At 39.3% G+C, this 25,332-nt stretch overlaps 1 protein-coding gene across 1 annotated transcript; it reads left to right on the top strand.

Moving 5' to 3' along the window:
- Window positions 1-1,328: 1,328 nt before the first annotated feature.
- LOC111319182 (uncharacterized) lies at window positions 1,329-16,319 on the top strand. Its single transcript, XM_088747782.1, has 2 exons — window positions 1,329-1,847; window positions 14,273-16,319. Exons 1-2 carry the CDS (start codon window positions 1,556-1,558, stop codon window positions 14,629-14,631), a joined length of 651 nt encoding a protein of 216 aa, XP_088603908.1. The 5' UTR covers window positions 1,329-1,555; the 3' UTR covers window positions 14,632-16,319.
- Window positions 16,320-25,332: the final 9,013 nt, after the last annotated feature.

Below are 25,332 nucleotides of genomic sequence, written 5' to 3'. Positions count from 1 at the left end.
TTGTTGGCTTTCATTCCCAGCTCTCGAAGGAAAAGGTCATTCTTAACTCGTAATAAAGCGATATCTTTTGTAATATAATAAATCCTTTATTAACCAAGCTTGTCCGGTCAAGATGGCTGGATATTAGCCTTGTTCCTTTTTCAAAATTTTATGCACTTCGACTTCGTCTCGGTCTATAGAAATGCAAAGAAAGAACTCGGCCAATATCCAGCCATTTTGACCTCACGCTTGGTTAATAACCCACATACAAATTATTCACACATGAGAAATTGCTCAAATATTATCAGTGCTATTTGTATCATTGTTATAGTGTGTACATACTGCACTGTAATTCAGCTCTGCCTACAAAAGAGTTGATTAAGCATATCTATCTGTCTATCTATCTGTCTATCTAACTATCTATCTATCTATCTATCCACTTCTTTTTGTCTTCTTTTCTTTAACCTACGTACCTGCATGTTAATATCGTGTCAAGCAATAGCTTAGAAATTTAACCTTGCTTTACCACAAGAAGAAAAACCCGATCAAACTGAAAATGTTTCAAAAGATAAGAATTCAACTGTTCTATTAACTTACCAAACCGAATTCTCATAGGGATCGATAATTCCTAATTTCTAAATTTGTTGAGGTCACGTGAAAAGCAAGAATGAAATCCCCCGGTTTAATAGACCCGGACTCTAAATCAGAATTTTACGGTTTGCTCAACTCTCGACTTTTTTCACGCAGAATGGCTGGAGATCATCAGTTACTCGTTAGCACTGAAGCGGAAAATGTGAATTAATGCAATAGCGCATGGAAAAGCCCAACGGAAGGGGAGAAAGGACTTAAACTAGCCCAGTAGCATTGATAAATCTCGTTTTTACGATTTAAAGAAGCAATAAGTTAGAAATCCAAGAGTGGCTTTTTTAGAGGTTGGGTTTATCTATAATTAAAACTTAAGAAGGGAAAGTTTAAAGAAGTATATTAGTAATCTTTGGACTGAAATGAGGAAAAGAAGGGACAGTTCTAGTTGGAGGCCTATTTCAAAAGCGATCTGTTTTAACAAAGAAGATCGACACAACATTTCAATCACAATCAGATGCGATGCTTGATAAACTTTTGGGGGAAAATATTTTCGTGACTAGCGGGTACACGTCCATTGAGAGACAAATAATTGAATAAATGATCAAATAAAAAAAGTTGAATATTAAATAACTTAATGATTGCTAGAATGGTGATTTTAACTGTTCCATGTCCTTTTTGTAGATGCAAATTGACCTCTAATGAAAGAAAAAAGCTAAAACAATTATGGTTATAACGATGTAGATAACTTAACTCTTCCCTTTCAGCTTTCAAGGCCGTTTTTACAAACCTCGACGCCAGTGGAAGAATTGGTCCAACAACGCTAGGCAGTCACTACAAAGGACAGGATCATGACGGACAAGTTACGCTGTCCAGCGGAGTTCAACAGTGGACTGTGCCGTACACTGGTGACTACAGAATAGAGGCAATAGCAGCTGGAGGAGGGTACGATATACGCGCTAACAGTATTCAGTACCGAGGAAGAGGAGCAAGAATGATTGGAACGTTCCGCTTAAACAAGCGTGAAGTCATTCAAGTACTTGTTGGTCAAGAAGGAGGAATAAACACGAATTCATATTCTTCTGGAGGTGGTGGAGGAACGTTTGTGGTGAGAGGAGCCAACACACCATTGATAATAGCTGGAGGCGGAGGAGGGACAGATTATGCATCGTCAAGACATGAAGGATGTGACGCAAGTACAAACACAACAGGGAATCCTGGATACAAATCATGGTCAGGGGGGAGCAATGGACATGGTGCACAGACTGCTGATGATGGATGGTCAGGTTAGAGTATATCGTGATGATTCCTTACATCTCAGCTTTTCATTTAATATTATATCATAATCATATGATAACTGCGCTCTAATTAGCTTATAATTTATCAAAAAGAGATAGAGATGGCTTAGACTGACGTCATTGTTAGCGAGGATTTACCATCGAGTTTACCCGCGAAGTTTCAAAACTTTCAAGATTGTTTTCCCTTTAACCTCTTGGAGCTCTATTTGAAAAGAGGATGTGCTAAAATGATAATCGTTTCTAAGAACAATGAGCATCAGGTAACTCTTAAAAGCCACGGAATTAGTTTTGGAGTCGACGATATTTTATATGCCAAACGCGATGCGTGAATGTGGGTGAAAGCAAAACTGAGCTTTTTTACTTCGACTGAGGCTTCGCGACGTTGGGGTGAATGTTATTCTGAAGAGCTGCTGCATGTATGTACCAAAAGTGTTGTTGAATAGATGATTTTCCTTTGAAATCGTACAATTTTTAAGATTTTCAACACAAAGCGACGCAATCTCTGATCGTCAATTCTAGTAACCAACAATTCAAGGGGGTAAATCTATCACATGGGACTCGTAAATTTAGGAAATTTCCTCTTAGTTTTCTGAACGGCCGGTATTAGTTTTAATGTTGCATTGATAACTCCGAACGCTCCCGGCTGCGCTTCGAGCAACTCCTCTCTTGTGCTCTCCAAAGTTTCCGCGTGCACCATAACTCGAAATATTCATCGGAGGCACATAAATCTTTAATAAATCTCGGATAAACTATGAATATCCCGAGATAAATAAAAACATGTGGGGAGCCCTGAAATATACACATGTGAAAAATATAACTCGCGGCTTACTTAGAAAAGATCATGTCTAAAAATTAAACTATGTAGTTTTAATCTATAAACAATCAACAACATCTAGGTTACTTCTCACATATAAACAGCAGTTCCGCCTTTTTCCCTCAAAACCCCTCTTGACCAGTTCTTGTTCCGTCTGAATATGTTGTAGATAGGCATGCTGACAATAGATTCAGGTTTATCTGGCTCAAGGTGTATCTCGGAGGCGACGCAAACCTCAATATCGTTCTTCTTTAAATGATCTTGAGTGTACAGCCGCTCTAAAGGGGTTCTTTGTTTTAGTTGGGCTACAAATGTTAGTAAATAAAAATTTTGAAACAGCAAACTCGCATTTCGGGCTTTGCTGACTTGTCGATGAGGTCGATTGTCTCGTGTTTTAAATAAGGCAGCAGTCTCGCTGTATACGCTTAGCCGGGGTGTTTGGATGTCTCTGAGTGATGACAACTGGTATCCGATAAGCTTTCGTGCTTTCAGAATTAATGCGTCTTCATCCTCCTCTGTTTCTCGAGATTTTCAGAATGCCAAGTAATTTCAGAAAATATAACGTGTCGTTATTTTGGTCGACAAGCTCGAGCTCGTGATCGAGGGTCGTCTGGGATGGTCTCAATAGGGGCGAAGAGGGTGATGTTCACGGTTGACGGTAAAATTTTAAGTCATTTGACGGTTGATGATTAATTTTTTGGAATATTGTTTATGAAACGAACTAAACGCACGAATTTGGCTGTAAATTTTCATAATGACGCGTTTGTAAAGAACTGTTAGTTCATGACACCTTTCATTGATAAATGACTAACGTCTTAGGACACCGGAAATATTTCCAAACCGGAAACCAGTTCTGTCGCTAGCCAGTTTTACTTGCGAATAGAGGTTAAAGGACTTCCATAAATGTATTTTTTTGATATATCAAAAATTTTATTATAAAAAATATAACTTGACCCTAATTAAGGCAGTCGCATAGTTCTTAATTAAGGATATCTGAGACATTTGACGGCCAACATTGGTTTGCTTATTTGGCAGCTGACGGTAAAAATATTGCGTTTTTGGGTCAAGGTCATGACGCACGGGCCGAATGCGGCGCGGTCCGTGCTACAATTCGTGACCGTAAGCCAAATATCTTCCCGTTTAGCATAATCAAACATGATTAACCACCTCAAAAATTTGGTTTCACACTAAAAGGAGGCGATGCACAAGCGCACACTGAACAATCACTATGAAGATCCTGCAGGAAAAACTTTTTTCTTTGTTTTTTCGTGTCAGAACAAGAAACCCACAGTTCATTAACCCGTCCGACCCTGCGCACGTCAGCTTTCACTATGACTTTAAATGGGGATACGCGCGCCATGATACATATGCGAAAAGTAGAACTTGCTGCGCGTTTATAAAAGATCATATCTAAAACTTAAACTATGTAGTTGTAATCTATAAACATCAAAAACATCTAGGTTACTTCTCACATAAACAGCAATTCCGCCTTTTTCCCTCAAAACCACTCTTGACCAGTTCCTGTCCCGTCTGAATATGTTTTAGATCGGTACGTTGACAATTGATTCAGGTTTATCTAGCTCAAGGTGTGTTTAGGAGGCGACGCAAACATCAATATCGTTCTTATTTAAATGATCTTCAAGTGTACAGCCGCTCTAAACTGGTTCTTTGTTTTAGTTGGTCTCAAATGCTTGTAAATAAAAATTTTGGAACAGCAAACTCGCATATCGGGCTTTACTGACTTGGTGTAGATGAGGTCGATTGTCTGGTGTTCAAAATCAAGCAGCGGTCTCGTTGTATAGGCTTAGCCGTGGAGTTTGGCAGTAGTGTCTCTCTGAGTGATGACCACTGGCATGGTATCCAATCTATAAGTAGTTTACGGTTGGTGGTTAATTAGTTTAGTTTAGTTTATTGAGATTTGCCACTGAAAAATATAATTTACAAGTAAATACATGAACAGAGGCACGCAATAAATAAACAAAAATATAATGGTAGGACTACAGGGCCAGCCCCAATTGACATTTGTCCCCTTAAAAAAAATACAAAGAATAGAAAAATATGGGTTACATATGCACTTATGTACTTTGTCTATAGAATAAAATAATTAGCCGACCAACTGCGACACTTAGTTAGGGCGGAGTATAAATCGTGAGCTTTTCTCTATAAAACCGCTTAACTCAGGCTTTAAAGTTATGTAAATAGCTAGCTTGCTTAATGTTGTTCGGTAAATCGTTCCATAATTTAATTGTGCGAGGAAAGAAAGAGTTTGTAAAATACCGCTGAGTATGAGTAAATTAAGGGCGGATGTTTAAAGGATGATGACGTCGGGTTGCGTATGTATGGTTAGCAGGAAGCAGAAGATGGTTAAAACTAGCGTTGATAAGACCTGACCTAATTTTGTATAAAATGACAATATCATGGACTTCTCTTCTGAATTCAAGCGGCAGTAGGCTAAGAGTTCTCAGTCTCGCAGTGTAGCTGGTTTTCCTATCTGGGTGGTTTAGTATAAATTTAGTAGCCCGTCGCTGTATATTTTCTATTAGCCTACGATGCCTACGGTGCTTTGCTGTGTAAGGAGACCATACAGAGGATACGTACTCGACAATTGGGCGAACTAACGCAGTGTACATCATTTTCCTAGTTGATACGTTAACAATGTCTCTACCGCATACACGCTTTACAAGACCAAGAACATTGTTACACTTAGCACATATCTCTTCGATGTGCGTCGTCCATGATAGTGGAGTCGTCCATGACAGTCACGCCTAAAATGCTTGGTGTCAGGAGGCGAGTCCAAGGTCTGGCCGTCTAAATGGTATGTATGCTTCTCTCTTTGGCGCGAGGCCCTCTTTGACACGTTTAGAACTTTGCATTTGTTTGTGCTGAAAGACATACCATTGTCGTTAGACCAAGTTTTGGAATTGTCCAAGTCAGCTTGCAGCAGGGAGGCACATCCATTGGAAACAATTGGGCGATATAGCTTATTATCGTCCGCAAAGAGGTCAAGTTTACTTTCGTGGGTAATGGATCACGACATGTCATTAAGGAAGACAAGCAATAAAAGCGGACCCAGGATGGAGCCCTGGGTTACTCCTGATGTGAGCGGGAGCCAGTCTGAGGATATGCTGTCAACAACAACTCGTTGCTATCTGTCAGAAAGATAGCTTGAGAACCACAACAAAACAGGACCGGATATACCAAGGAGCTGAGGCTTCGAGAGGAGTAGCCTGTGTGGAACCTTATCAAATGCCTTTGACAGGTCAAAATGGATTACGTCCACTTCTTGGCCATTGGCTAGTTTGTCTAAAATATCGTTATACACCTCAAGTAGTTGCGTTTCTGTAGATTTTCGTTGTCGTCACACTGTCATGGAAGTGTTAGGAATTTATTTATTAAATGTAAATTATTTTTTTTATTCTCTTAGGATCAGTGTAGTTCGTGATTATTTGTATCTGTTACGTAATTTTTATTCTTCACTTGTGTAAACTGTTGTGTAATTAACCTTTATTGTGTATATCAAATAGTTTTCTTCATTCTTTTCGGGCACCTTGCGTCCATGTGTATTTAAGGATTTGGGTGGTTTGGTACGGTGTGGTTTTTTTTTTGAGAGAAGGTCACCGGCGGTGAAGGTTTGAAAGTTACCAAGACTCGTTCGGATCAGAGCACGTTTTAATCACTGAAGAGTCATTCAGCAAAACCGTTCCTTTACACGACAAAAGATCCATTTGTCGGGGAGCACATGTGTGCCGAGAAGCTGGCCGAAGAAATTAAAGCGCAGAACTTGAAGGAAAAGGAGAAGATTATCTTCTGTTAGACAGTAAGCCAGTGAAGACAACTGAGTCAAGAAAGATCTGAGCGAAGACCGAATTACGTGAGGTTGGAAACTTCTACGTTTAGCTGGGTTAAACGTGAGTTCGGTTTGTGAATTGTGAATTTGGTTTGTCAGTCGTTTGTTGGTGGAGCGTGGTGATTTGTGGACAAGAGAAGAACACGGACGCGGGCGTAAGGTGAAACCCAACCGAACTGAACTAAAAAAAAAAAACCTTTTCTTTATCTTAATAGTAATAATCTTGTAAATAGTTTTAGTGTACTGTAGTTTAAGTTAGCGTATTCCTGTAAATTAATTAGATCATTGGACTATCGTTATTGTTAGTCGCTTTATTGTTGTAATTAGCATAATAAATATCTCTAGGCCTACGTTTAGTTGTATTGTGGCGTGTGTTCTCGGGCTCGTTTATGTTCTATGTTTTGTTTGTGTTAGGGGGCACCCACCTTTGTGGCGCGGATTCGTCACATATTTTTGGTGTCAGGAGTGGGATCGCTCCTTAACAGTTTACATAAACAGCTCAACAGGAGACACGCAAGGTAATAGTATACGATTATTTAATATGGCTACTGCAGCGATCGGCTATGATTCCTGGGTCCTTAAAGATCTTAGAGCTGAGGCTATCAAACGAGGTATTCATTTTTCTCCTAAGGATGGTGTTAAGACTTTAGCGAGCAAACTCAGAACTTCAGATCGCATAGGTCAGAGTTTCGATGCACCAGAAGAAAACCTTGCGGAGGAAACTTTGGAGACTGGTCTTAGTTTTGAGCAGAGATTACAGTTACAAGAGCGTGAGCTGCAGATGTTAGAACTGCGGAAGAGAATTAGTCAGGAACACAGAGAAATGAGGGAGTTAGAAAGGGAGGTGGAGAGAGAAAGGCGTCAGGCTGAAAGGGAATTAGAGAGGGAGAGAAGGGAGTTTGAAACTCAAAAAGCCCAAGAAGAAGAAAGGCGTTTGGTACGAGAGGAGGAGAGACTCAGAAACCTTAGAGCTGAAAAGGAAGAATTTGCTATAAGGGAGTTTGAAAGGAAACAGGTAAGTGACAATGAGGTTAAAAGGCCCAAGTTTATCAAAATCAGGGAAATGAGGGAGAGTGAAGATATAGATGATTTTTTCCGGATTTTTGAAATGACTGCAAGGGCGCAATCCTTACCCGAGGGGGAATGGGTTGGTAATTTAGTACCCAAGCTCACTGAAAAGGCTAAGTCTATTTATTTAGAAATCCCAGACCCTGCATGCCAGGATTACCACGAGAGTAAGGCAAGCATTATTAAAGCCTACCAGTTAACCGCAGATCACTATAGATATAGGTTTCGAACCTCAGAGAAAAAGCCCGACGAGGACTTCGTCCAGTGGGGAAACAGAACCCGAAGGTATCTCAGCCGCTGGATAGCTGTTGCCGAGGCTACTGGTGATGCGGATAAGATAATTGAACAGGTATTGATGGAGCGACTTCTTGATGCGGTAAGTCCTGAGCTTAGAGCTTGGTTAAAGGAGCAAAAGCCCAAAACTGCTGAAGAACTTGGCAACCTTGCTAATTTACATGTTCAATCTAGGAAAGGGCCACTTGTTGATGGTAAGTATATGTCAACCGCTAGTTATGAGAAATTTGGGAAAAAGAAGAGGCCAGATGTTAAGGCGGATAACTTATTGTCTGAACAGAAACAAGACCAATACCATGTAAGACCCTCCAAACCATCCTCCCCTCCAGCCCGTAGAACCACGAGGCCTGAAATTAAATGTTACAAATGTGGTAAACCAGGTCACATGTCGTTCAACTGTGGAAAGGGCCGTGGGAAGCCTTCACAGGGATACCTCCTGTGTATGACACCCCTAACGTCAGAACAATCTCAGTTCCCTCCTTGCAATGTTAGAGGTAAAATAAACGGGAAAATTGCAGAAATGGTCATTGATTCTGGTTGTACTAGGACTCTAGTCCAGAAAAGATATGTAAACAATACAGCCTTCACAGGGGAGAATATCACAGTATTAACAGCTGCGGGAGAACGTCTTACAGTCCCACTTGCAAACGTTGAATTTGACAGCAAAGAAGGTAAACACGTAGAATTAGTAGGAGTGTTGGAGAGGCTACCCGTAGATTGCTTACTTGGCAGGTCGTCTTTTGGAAGAACACTGTCGAGACAAAATGTTTTGGACCAATGGGAGAGAAATGTTCTAGCTGATGACATTGGTGGAGATGAGGCCTTCGTGATGACTAGGAGACAGAAAGCATTACAAGAAGCCCAATTAAAAGCAGACGAGCTAATTGACAGGGAAAATTCACTCGCCGTCAAGAGTTTAGCGAAGAAAGAAATAAAGCCTGTAGCTCCAGAGGAAGGAGATTTGCAAAGGTTATTTGAGGGCATGGTTCAGGAAGAGACAAGTAAGAAGAATCCTGAGAGTGATACTTTGATAATAGAACCTAGTAAAGTTAAACCTCCAGTAAACATCCTAGATAGAGACAGAAACCAGCTGATAGCGGATCAGAAGTCAGACGTGACTCTCGAGAAAGTACGCAAGAAATCATCCAAAATGGCACCACAAGAATCGGATGGGTACTTCTTCACTAACGACCTCCTGATGCACCGTAAATATCTTCCCGAAGAACATAATGGAACAAGGTTTGTTGATCGAATTGTAGTACCAGAATCCTATAGGAATGAAATCCTGCGTGTTGGTCACACAATCCCCTTGTCAGGTCATATGGGTAGCAAGAAGACAGTTGAACGCATAACCGCACATTTTTTCTGGCCTGGTCTAAGCTTTGATGTTCGCAAATATTGCGCAACTTGCCCGCAATGTCAGGTGGTAGCCAGGAAGCTGAAGTCAAAAGGGGCACCCTTGAGGCCTGTAGATATTGTTACTGAACCCTTTAAGAAAATTGCCATCGACATTGTAGGAGAATTACCCAGGACAACAACGGGTTACAGGTACATTTTAACAATCGTAGATTATGCTACACGGTACCCAGAGGCCATTCCTTTACGGTCAACGAGCTCGAAAGCGGTCGCAGATGCATTGATTCAGTATTTCTCTAGGGTGGGTATCCCCGATAAGATAGTGTCTGACCAGGGCTCCAATTTCATGAGTAAGCTTATGGCCCAGCTGTATGAGCAATTAGGCATAACTAAGATTAAGACATCAGTGTACCACCCCCAGGCAAATGGGTTAGTGGAGCGTTTCAACGGCACTTTAAAGAGTATGCTGAGGAAGTTTGTTCGAGAGCGGGTTCAAACCTGGGACAAGTATCTCCCATACTTACTCTTTGCTTATAGAGAGATTCCTTGTGAGTCCACTGGTTACTCGCCCTTTGAATTACTTTATGGACATACGGTGAAGGACCCCTCGCCGTTATCAAGGAGACTTGGTCGGAAGGATCATCTTTAGAAGACAATCTGATAACTCATGTCCTTGAGATCCGAAGAAGACTTGCAACGATGCAACAAGTTGTTCAAGAAAACTTGAAGCAAGCCCAAGGTAAGCAGAAACGGTTGTATGATATTCATAGTTCAAAACGACACTTAGAAGTTGGAGACAAAGCCTTAGTTTTGCTTCCCACCCCTGGGAGTAAATTAGAAATGAGATGGCAAGGACCCTTCAAAGTCACTAGAGCACTAGAGGACGGATTGAATTATGAGCTTGATACAGGCAAGATGTACAAACAGCATCGCACTTATCACATTAATTTGCTTAGCAAATGGCAGAGCCGTGATGAAATGGCTGCTTTAGTAATGGCGGAGTCCCCAGAGATGTCACTGCCGCACGAAAGCAACGTTTTCCCATTTGGTCACGATGAGACTTGTAAAGATGTAGTGATCTCTGATAATTTGACAGAAGATCAAAGACGACAGGTAAAAAACTTGCTACATGAGTATTCTGATGTATTTTCAGGAAAACCAAATTTAACCAATGTAGCGGTGCATAAAATTGACACGGGTGATTCCCCACCCATTAGGTGCGCCCCTTATAAGGTCCCTCAAAAACTTGAGGAGGAGGTTAACAAAGAGATTGAAAATATGCTGGAAATGGGCATAATACGCCATTCTACTAGTCCATGGGCGGCCCCTGTTGTCATTGTTCCCAAACCAGATGGTACAATACGACTGTGTGTTGATTACAGAAAAATGAATTCTGTCACAAAGATGGATGCTTATCCTATTCCCTCCATGGAACGTATGATTGAGAAGATTGCCTCTGCTAAGTACATTAGTACAATTGATCTCACAAAAGGTTACTGGCAGATTCCCTTGGAGACCTCTACCATCGAAAAGTCCGCATTTATTACTACCAAAGGCTTGTATGAGTTCTTAGTTATGCCATTTGGTATGAAAACAGCTCCAGCATCCTTTCAGAGGATGATGTCTGAGAAAGTCTTGCAGGGGTTAGATTTTGCAGATGCCTACATTGATGATGTCGAGGTTGACACGTCAACATCTTTTCCCCAACACCTTTTTGAGCTCCAACAGGTTTTACAACGTTTACGAGAGTGCAAACTGAATGCTAGGCCGTCCAAATGTAAGATCGCGATGTCAACGGTCGATTTTGTTGGTCACAGAGTTGGAGGTGATAGAATTCAGCCCCGCACAGCTTTGGTTCAAGCCATTAAAGAATATCCCAGACCAGAAACTAAGAAGCAGGTAAGATCTTTTCTTGGCTTAATCGGGTATTATAGGAAATTTATCCCAAATTTTTCGGAACGGGCTGCTGTCCTTACCGACCTCACTAAGGGTAAAAATCCCTCTAAGGTTCAATGGAGTACTAATCATGAATCAGCTTTTCAGGATTTGAAAGTTGCAATGCAGACTCCCCCTGTTTTGAGGCCACCACACTGGAATGACGAGTTCATTTTGCAAGTAGATGCGTCAAATAGAGGTCTTGGGGCCATCTTAAGTCAGAAAGATCAGGACGGGGAGGAACACCCCATAGCATATGCTAGTAGAAAGTTACAGCCTAGAGAGGAAAAGTTGTCTACCACAGAAAAAGAATGTTTAGGAATTGTTTGGGCTGTAGAGCTATTTCGCTATTATTTATATGGCCGCACTTTTAAGCTGCAAACGGATCACAATCCCCTTGTGTGGTTAAAGCAGGTTCGCGACAAGAGTAGGAAACTATTAAGGTGGAGCATTACCTTACAGGAGTACGACATAAAAATAGAACATAAGAGTGGTAAGCAAAATTGTAACGTAGATGCCCTTAGTAGGGCGTAAATACCTCATATTGCTCTACAGTATATTAATGTGATCTTTAATTAAGCACTATTTTTGTGTTTCCATGTCCCCAAAAAATAGCTATTTAAGGGGGGAGGTGTCATGGAAGTGTTAGGAATTTATTTATTAAATGTAAATATTTTTTTTATTCTCTTAGGATCAGTGTAGTTCGTGATTATTTGTATCTGTTACGTAATTTTTATTCTTCACTTGTGTAAACTGTTGTGTAATTAACCTTTATTGTGTATATCAAATAGTTTTCTTCATTCTTTTCGGGCACCTTGCGTCCATGTGTATTTAAGGATTTGGGTGGTTTGGTACGGTGTGGTTTTTTTTTTTGAGAGAAGGTCACCGGCGGTGAAGGTTTGAAAGTTACCAAGACTCGTTCGGATCAGAGCACGTTTTAATCACTGAAGAGTCATTCAGCAAAACCGTTCCTTTACACGACAAAAGATCCATTTGTCGGGGAGCACATGTGTGCCGAGAAGCTGGCCGAAGAAATTAAAGCGCAGAACTTGAAGGAAAAGGAGAAGATTATCTTCTGTTAGACAGTAAGCCAGTGAAGACAACTGAGTCAAGAAAGATCTGAGCGAAGACCGAATTACGTGAGGTTGGAAACTTCTACGTTTAGCTGGGTTAAACGTGAGTTCGGTTTGTGAATTGTGAATTTGGTTTGTCAGTCGTTTGTTGGTGGAGCGTGGTGATTTGTGGACAAGAGAAGAACACGGACGCGGGCGTAAGGTGAAACCCAACCGAACTGAACTAAAAAAAAAAAACCTTTTCTTTATCTTAATAGTAATAATCTTGTAAATAGTTTTAGTGTACTGTAGTTTAAGTTAGCGTATTCCTGTAAATTAATTAGATCATTGGACTATCGTTATTGTTAGTCGCTTTATTGTTGTAATTAGCATAATAAATATCTCTAGGCCTACGTTTAGTTGTATTGTGGCGTGTGTTCTCGGGCTCGTTTATGTTCTATGTTTTGTTTGTGTTAGGGGGCACCCACCTTTGTGGCGCGGATTCGTCACACACACCAAGTTTCGGAGTTGTTCAAGTCAGCTTGCAGCAGGGAGGCACATCTATTGGAGTTGGTGAAGAAAAGACGATAAATGAGGGTAGCAGTGATTAAACACGCATCGTTCCATAACTTTAGAGACAATGCATAAAAGAGAAACTAGCGTGTAATTCTACGTTAGTGTAGGATCGCCCTTTTTAAAGACGGGTGCAATGTTCGCGCGCTTCCAATTTGCTGGAAAACAGCCCGTAGGCAGCGACATGTTAAAGAGCCTGCATAATGAACGGGCAATTTCAGCAGCAGTATGTTTTAGGAGTGAACCGGGGATATCATCTGGTCTACCGGCCTTACTTGGATCAATATTCGACAAAGCATCCATCACTTTAGCAACTATAAGCATAACATTTTTTGGAATGTCGTTTAGATACCAAACTAAACGCGAATTTGGCTGTAGATTTTCATGATGACGCGTTTGTAAAGAACTGTTCATTTATGACACCTTTTATTGATAACTTACCAAAGTTTTAAGACACCGGAGGTGTTTACAAATCGGAAGTCAGCTCTGTCGCTAACCAGTTTTACTAGCGAATAGAAGTTAAAGGTCTTACATAAACGTCTTTTTGTGATTATCAAAAATTTTATTCGTAAAAAATGGAACTTGATCCCAATTAAGGCAATAGTATGACTCTTATTTAAGGATATCTGAGACATTTTACAGCTAATATTGGCCTGCTTATTTGACGGTTGACGGCAAAATATTGCGATTTTGACAGTTGACGGTTAATATTTTTGCCATTTGACGGTTGACGGTTAACCCAATTGAGAGCCTCGTAGACGTCATATTTACTGTAAAGACGAGTCAGGGTAGCGGTACCTGTGTTGGCGGAAGAACAGAAATCATTTGGTTCGAGGTCGTGACGTACGGACCGAATGTAGCACGTTCCGTGCCTCCTGACCGAGAGCCAAATATTTTCCCATCCAGCCCGACCAAACTCGATTAACAAGCATCTTATCATATGATCACTTTGAAAATTTGGTTTCAACCTAAATAGGAGGCGGTGCAAGAGCGCACGCTGAACAATCACAATAAAGATCCTGGAGGAATAAAAAATTCATTTGCTTTTTCGTGTCAGAACAAGAAACTCACCGTTCATTAACTCGTTCAACCTTACACACGTCAGCTTTCACTTTGACGGTTTTTAATGGGATTATGCGCGTGGGGCCGTACTGGTCAAATAATCATCAGGCATAAACCTGCAATTTAGCATTAGGTACTGCGTTAAATCAACTTATAGTATGTTGGACAAGGGAAGTAAGACAAAACAGTTTATACAACTAGGTATTACAGATGCTATACACAAATATCAAACCTCATGGATAGCGGCTCAATTAAAATACATTACGTAAGGTTTGGCCAAACTGATATGGGTTTACTGAAGCGTTTTACAATACTAGTAAAAAATTCCAAAAATCGAATGGGTTAGCATCCCATTTAAATATAGTTTCGCTTCAGTTTACAAAAATATTGAAATTTATTCATTGTTTTCCAGGTGGTGGTGGTGGCGGGTTTTATTCAAGTGGAAGAAGTGGAAAGAATTTTAATGGAATAAAAGGATTGGGTGGAGAAGGTGGTAAGGGATTTAATCAGGGAGGAGCGGGTGGAAGAGCCAGGTATTACTATGTCGATGGTGGGTTTGGTGGAGGTGGTGGAAGCTATGGATGGGGAGGAGGAGGAGAAGGAGGAGGAGGAGGAGGAGGAGGAGGATATTCAGGGGGAAGCAGTGGAAAAGGGACTCCTGATTCCTGTGGGGGTGGGGGAGGCTCTTACAACAATGGAAACAACCAGGACAATGAATGTTGTTTTAACAACGCTGGTCATGGTCAAGTGACTATTTCGTTCCTGAAGTAAAAAAAACGTTTATCTAATATGATAATGGCACTATAAATTCAGCTTTCATTGATTGGCATTCTAATTGACTGATAGCACTCATTTAAAAGGCCAAATAAAGTGTAAATGTTTAATTTTTTAACGTTCTGAAAAACACAAAAGTCACACATCTTATTTTTCATTTGGTTTTCTTTTAGCCATCATTTCTTTCCGTCATCTATTACATTAACTGAGGTCTGTGCTATTTTAGAGTTGAAAACTACAGATAGGGTTCTAAAACTTGAGATAATGAAGAAAGTTTTTTTTTGCAGAAGTCGAGTCTCACTCGTTATACTTTTTCACCAGGGTCTTAAGGAAAGGTCACAATATCGCAGAGACCAATTATCACACTGTACAACCTAAAACGATTAGAAATAATTCCAGATGATTATATCTTCTGGAAGCCTAGGATTGAGTTTTGCCTGATCTTTCAAATCAATCCTTTGATACGAATCTTCACTGACCTTCTTTTACCGATGTTCAGTGAGATCAGTAAAGATTTTGAGATCAAACAGTAAAGACGCCTATTACAATGTAACAGTCTGGAATCAGTCTGGCTGTTCGAACGTAACACTAATCTTAACATTGAAAACGTGTTGTCAAATGATGAAGACTATCATGAGGGGATAATGACACGCATGATTTTGTCAAAATTGAGATCCCTCCCGGGCCCATTAAGGAAGGAAATCATTTGCAAATTGGTATAACAACCGGAAAACCCAATGAGTTGCTACGGAAACTTTGTAAATTTGCTTGTGAAATTGTAAATTATGGACCAGAATTAAGTAGGAAGTATTCACAAGTACTTCAATTAACGACAGTTGTTTAAAAGTATCGCTAGCTTCGTAAAAAACTGTTCTTTTAATGTGTGAGGTATGCATACTTTTTTGAATAATGGAATAATATTCCCTATCTATCTGTAATAATAATTTATATCATACGCTTTGACAGTCTGTTCTGAATTTAAGAAAAAACATATTATGTATTTCGTAGAAGTACTTGTTATAAAGAGAAATATGTCGTTGCCATCGGCGAAGAAGGTGTCTGTTTGACCCATAACCTTTCCGTTGAATAATGAATTGTTTTAGCCACCTATCAAGCAATTGCAAAAAAGACCACGGCCTCTTACAGGGAGCTAGAAACATTTGGAAAAGAATTATTTTCTTATAAAGATGTTGAAATAGAAGATAAGTGTCAAAAGGGTTTTATGAAATGGCAGCAATGTCTGTGGTGGCCGGGGACATTACTTACATTTACTATTTAACAATTATTCCACGAGCGCGCGTTGGGTAGGAGATGATAGATAGCCAACGAGGCGCGTAGCGCCTCGTTGGCTATAATCATTTCATATCCAACAAGCGCGAGTGGAATAATTGTTTTATTAAAAACGCCCCCAAGAAATTATTATTTTGTGAGAAGAAACTGGATTTCTTAGCTCCCTTTTGATTTTAAGCTTCTGCGTACGCTTACCATATTTGTAAATTATGGTATATTGGCTGATATACCATAGTGGCTAAGCCAATAAAAAGTCTCGGATTGCGTTATCCAATGATCCAATTTTTAATAATAAGAAATATATTGTCAAATAAACAAACGTGAGGTTAAAACTTTCATTCAAAGCTGTTGCTAATAGTTAATACTGGAAACTTAGTGCAAAGCTATTAATAAAAAAAAAGTTCTCTAGTATATCGTTTGTGAACTTCATGATCTTCTAATGGAAATATTTCAAATGTCCTTAAAACTGCGGACAAATAACGTGACATTTTAGATTTAATAACACGAGAAAAGAAGAATAATAGCAAAGGGACAAACGAAGAGTCAGGGGTCAAGATGACTTTCACACAGGTTGTCCAAACGTACGTCACAACCATCGACAACAGTCCTTCTCAAGACTATGCTCACCCGGACGATCACATGATACTTTCACATGTTACCCCCGGGTTCAAGTCATTTACTGAAGAAACAAACCTTGACAAATAGAGAGATTTAAGTGGATGGGGGGAGGGGTGGGGGTAAGAAGGGTTTTCTATATTTCGAGGCACCTCGCTAAGTTACAACTCATCCCTTCCTGCCTACCACCAAACCTTGTCTGTGAGAAAAAGGAGGGGGGGGGGGAGGGGGGAGGGTGTCTAGAACAAAAAACATACATTTGAGATGACAATGTCGAAAAGGATTATGACTTGTACGTGTGCCGGACAGACACTTTTCCCTGTGGGAATCTAAGCCAATGACAATATAACTAGTATCTGTAACTAATATTTGTTATGTAATATTTTGTAATGTTGATGTTATGTCAAGGAAAAAAAAAATGTATGCAAGTCTGATTATGGAGTTCCAGATCATAAAAGTGAGTTACCATGAAAGTAAGCTCTCATAGGTTATGGCTGACTCATTTATCGGAAGGGTTAAATCAACGTTGGGCATACCATCGATTCCCGGGTGCTCTGAAGATATAAGAAAAAGAGGGAAATTGAAAAGTAAAAATACCACCCTTTATGTTTTCCGAAAAATGTGCTCAGACAATTGGGTAATGTTTATAATTGTGATAGAGGTTGGATACAACGTGCGCTCTCATTGGTCAAAAGGGCGTGCTTTATCAGAGTTTACAGTTCAGCACTAAATTTTTTCCGATTCTTATTGTTTTAAATTGATAACGTGACGCGATAGTATCCATCCGTGGAGAGACACTATCAGCCCTTATAGTTCACCACTAAATTTTCTCTGGTTCTTATAGGTTTAAATCGGTTGCGAGTTATTGAAATTTGTGACAGGCTGTAAGCATGAATAAATATTTGATTGACCTGCATTTAGTGGGTTTTGACTGTTTTTCAACTGGTGCGCGGAACAATAATGACAATAGAGCGTTTATGTCTCGGAAGTAGTGGTCTGATAGTTGCCCCATGGAAATTTGATGTTCTTAAAACTAGCATATTTTCCCTCGAAGCTTTGCTTCTGAGGCAAATATTTGTTTTTAGAACATTAAATTTTCGAGGGGCAACTACCAGCCAATAGTTCCTCGACAGAAATACTCTATTGTGTCTGGCGTTTGTTCGTTGATTAATTAAAAGTGAATTTTGGAATAAGTGAGCGAGAAGAAGAACCAATCAAAGGTATGTAGGCACGCCAAGTACCGGGATTTGCAATATTACAACGCGTACAAGGACGAAAATCCTTCAAGAGAAAGCAGAATGGACAACTTGAGTTCCGAAGGCTTTCATGCCTAGTCAGACTATAAAGTTACATACGGTAATAAAAATTGAACACAGCTAACACCTGTCTGGTAGATGTAGTTTCGTGTTTTTGTGATCCATTCGATTTCCCTAGAGCTGAATAAATGAAATCAATCGGCAGTAAATAAGAAAAACTTGGCTTTCACCACGTGACCTCAGTCATTGACAACCTTCGTTAACCGCCATTCCAGGGTTGTGGAGCCCCTCAAAAAGTAAACAGAGACGTTTAGAGAGAGATGGGCGTGAGTTGTATTGCTATGGCTCTCTGTATAATACTTGGCTGTGGAGTAAAATCTGGAAACAAGGAAAGTATTAGTCTGTTCCGTATACCTATAGTTGTTGAGAAGAACGGTGAAAGTTACAAACAGCTAACAGAAGCTCGCCGAAACGCGTGGATTTCACAGATAAGCCGAGACGACACGAGATCGAAAGACATCTTGAGTGTATTCAGACAAATGATTATAAAATGTTCACTCAAGAAATATTTACAAAATGGCTAGACAGTGGAAATGATACGATAACAGGTAAAATGTGTCTGTCCCAGCGACATCAAATACCATTTAGGCATTACTGTTCATATTTATTACCACTTTTTACTAATCTCTGCAGTATGCACCAAAGAAACTCAATGTTGCAATGGGAAATATGATGTTTAGCCGATTAGTTAAACCAAAATGCTATATTGAGATATACTTCGATTCTCAGATAGTCTGCATTAACTACCAAATCAACTGATGGATTTATGCTACCCTTTTGATTGCTGGAATGATTTCTTTCTGTTTGCAATTTCCATCTTTAAAATTGCCTTATAACATTGAATTTTGAGGGGTGATCAAGTGTGCTGGCTACATTCCACAGAGAAACCAGTGGTTCACCAAGTTGTTATATCATTGCAAATGTGGAATTAATAAATATTTGCCAGTGTAATTACATCAACATTGTATAAATGATCCAATGATAATTTCTATAGTAAATGAATGGCATATCAATTGATACTATTTTCTTTATTCATCCGGCACTTTTCCAAAAAAATATTTTATCTTGGGAAACTACTTGTTTCCCTGTGAATTCACTGCATTTGGTTTGTAAAGTCATTGTTCACAGAAAAAAAAATTAAATATTAGTGAGACTGTTTCAAATAGTTCACATCTTTTAAAAAAGAAAGGAATGCAGTCCTATTTTTCAGTAGAATCCAGGCTCAAAACATGACAAGAGGACCAGCCAAATGAGGTATCAATACGCTGTGAAAATATTTTCTGAAATGCTTGCATTTAGCTCAATGAGGTATCAATACTTCAATCATTATTTTTGTAATATCTAAATATCAGCATTTGTGACATACAGCTATTTCAGAAAAGATTATCAGTTGGTGATTGAGTAGTGCTCAACTGAGGGAGATTATGAAAAACAGTATAATTTTAATTTTCAGTAACACTGTGAAAATCTTTTCTGAAATGCTTGCATTTAGCTCTGATCAGATAAAGTGTCTGATGCGCACTAGACATTTACTTTCTGACTGGCACAAGGAAAAAACAGCAGAGGGGTATGCTATGTTGCTATGCCACTAGTGTGCATCAGACTTTTACAAAGAAAATGATGTGTGTGGTTCTATAAAATAATATCCATAAATCCCTTCCTCACCTCGTGGAAGGGATTGGAAATTATAGGGGCGTGGGGGTAGTGGTTAGAATTTTTCATATATACTCTGTAAGAGGAGTGGGGGTTGGATGGACATTATCGGGAGTCTTCAAAACTCTGATATTGCCTAGAATTGTGGAAACAAAGAAATGTTTTTTTTTTGTGTGTGTGTTTAAGGCATGTTGCCAGATGTGGCCGCCTTTTGGGTACATCAAATATCATATGAGCAGTATTTTCACCAAATGCAAGGTATATTGCAAAAGCAATCGCAACTGAATACACCGCAGTCACTGCCATTGGTCTGTAACAAATCCGCTAACGATCTGGTTGTAAGCCTCCAAGCTTTTGGGGCATTTAAACTGCTGCTTAGTGTAGTAACTAGTTTCTCAAACTAGGTAGCTAACCAAGTCTGTAGCCTCGACAGATGGCAAGCATTCGGGATCGAACTGATCGCTGGAGATACTAGCAGGGTCGACTCCAACTTGTGAGATTTTTTGGAAATATCTCCTCTTAACGTGCGTTTGTAAACCTTTTGCGTACTCAGAAAGCACTGGTATATCTTTAGAAAGACTATCCAGGTCCTCATGGCAGTTTTCCTGTGAAGTATTCATGATCAAATCGAAAAGTACTGCGAGACTCGTGTGAACTGGCTAGCATCAGATTACGCTGCCGAGGGGCTCCATAATGGCGGACACCTAATTATGGATACCCCGTGACGTCAAATGAAAACAGGCAATACACAGTTAGGAGAGCTAGATAACAAATATTTTTGGTTGCAGCGCCTATTAAACATGCTAGGCAACACCTCGAGATGCGATTGTTATTGCATCGACTGATCCACCCTATCGGACGTGAGACTCAGACGTGATGCCTTACGATTAGCAATACCTATATTTCAACGTCAAAAAACTCGCACAATGATTGCACTTGACTGAGTTTTTGCTTTTGTTAATCTTCCCTTGGCAAAGAGTTCGCGAAATTTGAAACCCTCATAGAAAAGAAAATTAAAAAACCATCATACTATATTAAAACATGTGCCCTAAACCCTTTTCATACGAAAAAATTAAGGAAATATTTTTCTAAGGACCGCTCTTTGCAAGAGTGGCGCTAAAAAAGCCATTTGCTACATATATGCGCGTGTATGAGCCCTTTCGTATATTTTTAATTGCCTGTACTTGTAGCTTTGGTATCAACCGATCTTCCTCTCGCCCCAGACTCACCTGAACCCTTTTACTTGTGTTTTAACCGAGCAAGACAACAAACAACAAAGGAGTCATTTCTGTTTCGTGTAGATCCCAGGACGCCGCACCACATTGATCATTTAGCCCTCCAAAGTAACAAAGCGCCATCGTAAAATTTTTATGAAACTTTTCATCACTATACTTTTAATACTTTAATAATTGTGCTAATCAATGATGTTATCATGTACAGCTCAGCGCTAGCCTGTTTATTCATAGAGCCTGTTTCATTGTGTCGTCGTTATGCCCACGGATTTACACCACACATTTTAACAACAAAAAATAACCCTCTTATGTCGTTAACGTTTATTCTACAAGTTCTTATCACTAGCGTAAATCAGACTTGGGTTATTGCGTCGCAAAAAAGGGCTAAATCTTAGTTTTTTATTGTTTGCATTAATAACATCTGATGTTGGATTAAAATGTTATTACTTTTGGTTTTGCCATGCGTTGAACGATGAAAATTGTCTCGAGATTACATTGATTATTTACAAGAAGTGCCTCAAACTGTCTGACAAAATAATACAGCCGGAATGGGAACGTATTTTATAACACTAGTGGCGTTAACGGGATTTTACAGCTGTCAAACTCTTCTCTTCTAAAAATTGTTGTTTTCGATCGTTTTCCATCCCCAGCAACGGATAGTGATCCACCCCCTGATTCGAGATGAAGTAAATTAGAAAAGAAACGTTTGTGAACTTAAGTTGATGGCCTTCTGGCATGTAAGGTTGTTCTTTCTTCACTTAGGCAATGGTTTATTTGTCCACAAAACTTGCAAACTTGCGTAAGAACTTAATAAAAATAATGAGTTTGTGTACACTTCATTATGATAATAATCGTGATGAACATTCTAAAAGCTTGGCTGACATGACAGTAATTTGTTTTTTAACTGTTACGCACCGCTGTCGTTTAAACAGACTTATTTTCGCCTGTTAAAATCAATGTAACTTATTTTCTTTATTGGCGATAAAAAAAGCTTGGGAAAAGATCCAAAAAGAATATTTTTGGGACCTAGTTCACATTGCGTGATGTTTCAGAACTTTTTCTTTATTGAATGTTGAAATAATCATTCTACCCCCAAATGCCAAGTCATTGAATGGGAAAACACCAAACCCGGTAGTCGCTTATGTGTTTTTATTTAAGGAGCTTTTTCAATTGTGGAATTGTTTTGACATAGAATACAAAAGACTTACATTAGTCAAAATTGGCTCCAATGGCTAAGAATCTACGTACCCCAAGGGAAGTTAATGAGTAACATTAGAAATAATCATCGCTAGTTAGTATCTGGATTTTTCTCTTCTTCTTTTTGTTTTCTTTTTCCGTCGTTCTTTCATTTCGTTTTGATCAATGTTTCAGAGAAATTACTCTTTTAAAATTCCACAAAACAAGAGGCTTGTAATGGGAACATATCATGCACAAATGATGTTTGAAGAAGATAGTAAACATGAAACGGTTACGAATCTTATTATCCCGCCTAATTTGGTTAATAATAAATGACGGTAAGAATAAAACTTCGCTGTTCAAGAACCTAGCAGTGCCAGAGATGGGTAATTGATGGTTGCTACATTTTACTCACTTTATTGAAAATATTTTTAAAAAGCAAACTACCGTGATAGTGGGTTAAGAAAGTTTTTTTTTTTTTTTTTTTTTTTTTTTTAACAATACTCTGAAGATGGTCCGCCGTCGCTGCCCGATGCTCGCTTTCATATTTCTTCTTTTTTTGTTTGGAGGTTGGTTCTACACCTTAACAGTTGCAAACCATGGTGAGTTAAATTTGACATTCTTTTGTGTGGGTTAGATGAAAATGTAGACTTTGGCAACTCCGAAGCTTGCAAATCTGGAGTTGCAGGAAAGCAAGGGCCCGAAACTTAAGTGAAAAAAATTTGCTATTGTCAATAAGAGTAACTAATTAGAAATGATGAAGAAGGAAACCACGGTTTTACAAAGCGCTGAAAAATTTAAAAACTCTCAAAACGAGTTGGAACAAACTCGATCGTGTGCGGGAACTTCATTTGGGGTATTTTGGTTGAAACTTTTCCGCGACGTTTCCTAAGTTTTGAATTTTTACAATATTTATTCAGATCAATTTCATCATTAAGCAATCAGAAATACGCAATAAAAACTATCTTTTGGAGGGAAAGAAATATTTTACCTGGTTGTTATTAACCAGCAATTCAAATCAAGCTTGCAGAGAAACACTGATGAATTATTCGGATGGCAATGAATAAGAGACACTCAGACTTTTGTAACTTGAGGAGAGAAAATCAAATAATGTAGTTGTATCTAAAGGTTTTTGATGCTCAAGATTTATCTGTTGCAGTTTTTATTTGAGTCTCTAAAACCATCAGATTCGTAAAAATACTCATTGCGTTAGCTAAAGGAAATGGAATGAGTACGAAAACTCTGAGTAGCACTTCATATCATCGTAGCTTTTAACAGCAGGTGGTTCAAAAGTGTTTGACTTCAGTTCTATCTCCATGTCTTAAAATAACAGAGTATTCATTCGAATCGTTTCATGAACGGAAGAAACAAAGGTATCTCCAAGAATGCGGAACACAAGGAAAAACGTCTCGATTATTGTGATTTTTACATTGAAACACCTTCACATGTTTTTGATCAATGAGGAAAACCACCAGTAATATTTTCCTTCATTTACGCTAAAGTCTTCAACTTTCAAGAGAACTAAGCCATACATACATACCTACATATACTTTATTTAATCTCGATTTGGAATAGCTAAAGGATAAGCTAGTATCTTCGAGTTACAATTATAATTCTAAATACTACTAAAATGTAAAATGTAAAATGTAAAGTTGTAACAGTCTAAAATTTAACTATGAGAAAGAGTCATACTGTAGAATCTTCCGCTTGAAATCAGAAAAGTCAGACGTCTTAAAAGAGTCGGGAAGAGAGTTCCTTAGTTTTGAAGCCATATATGAAAAGGAGTGAAGACCATAAGTAGTAGTTTTTGTAGACGGTAGAGACAAATTATAATTTCCGCGTAGATTATAGGATACTGACCGGAAACTAAATATATTCCTTAGATAGCCTGGATGGCAGTTAAAAAACAAGCTCTTGTACAATATAATTAAGAAAGTCTGAAGGCGTCTTTTATACAGAGATTTGGAGTTAACTTTGCTCAGTAGAGAGTCATAGGGAGAATTATAATCCTGCAAGATAACTCTAAGAATTCGCTTGTTTAAAGTACCTATCTTATCGGTACTACGCGCACCACAAAAGTGCCATACAGACGAACATCATCAAGCTAGTATGAGAATTATTTATTTCCGTTATCGTTTCCTTCATTTGAGAAATACCCTATACCTAAACAATATCTTTGCTTGTCCAAACTCCAGGAAGCTTTTTCAAACAGACTACTTTGAAAATTTTGAAATTGGGATTTAGTCTACGGCGAAAAATTAAAAAGCAAACAAAAACTTCATCAGTTATATTGTAGAGACGTTTGTCTCAGTATCATGCCCCCTAGGCAGTATTGTGAAAACTTAGACGCAATTTATTGATATGCCATTATATACTCAGCCTGTGTAAGGAAATAAAAGAACTCCTGCAGGGTAAGGTAGGTCCGTGAGAGCACCTTTACAAGCAAAAAATTGCCTGACCTAACTCACACAGGACGAAATCCCACGTTTCCACATCGCCATTTTTACGATGAGAGATGTATGGCCTACCATCTTACGGAAGGTATTTGCGCTACCTGGGTGCGTTGCGAGCTGTGTTGCAAAGAATACACGCCTTCTGACGACCCGCATGAATGTTATACCGGGCGATGTCGCGCATGCAGGGAAGATGTAGATTTGACATCGCATCAGTGTTACATCCAACGTGTGGAAGAAGAGGAAGACGAGCCCGTGAAAAAACCCAAAGACCTGTACAAAAAGGAGAAACAACAAAATCCCGATGTCAGCCCTTACATAGACCCACCCATTTTTGTCTACGCCCATTTTGAAGCGATGATCGAGTCTGACGTTACCCATGTCCCCATCTTGGTGCGCGCCGAAAAGGGGGATTCGGACGAGTGCCACACCTTTTACGGTCCAGAATGCACTGGGGAATTTTTGTAATTTTTAGATACCCCGATCTACGGCACCGACACTCACCCCATTCCTAAAGAAGAGAGCCGTGACGTCACATGCATATTTCACAACCTCAAAGGATACGATAGTGTTTTTTTACAAGCACAACTCTTAAAAGAAGACCGGAGATTTGAATTCATGATCCCTAACGGAACGAAACAGTTGTCTCTATTATATGGAAGAGTGCAATTCAAAGATTCCTTCTGTTTCATTCCATCTTCGCTCACCCAATTTTCCAGCACGTTTGGAATCGAAGAACTGAAGAAAGGGTTTTTCTCACACGCTTTTCACACTCCCGACAATGCGGAATATGTGGGTGCCTTACCGGATCGCATTTATTTCGACCAGCGTCCATGTCAGAGAAAAAAATGATCGAGTTTGAGGAGTGGTACAGAGAAGAATCTGCCCGTTGTCAACCGCCTGCCGTGTACGATCTAAAACGTGAGTTGATCGAATATTGCGGTTCGGATGTTAAATTATTGA

Source organism: Stylophora pistillata, chromosome 2 (assembly GCF_964205215.1).
Source record: "Stylophora pistillata chromosome 2, jaStyPist1.2, whole genome shotgun sequence".
NCBI lineage: Eukaryota > Metazoa > Cnidaria > Anthozoa > Scleractinia > Pocilloporidae > Stylophora > Stylophora pistillata.
This window is presented reverse-complemented; position numbering and strand designations above follow the sequence as displayed.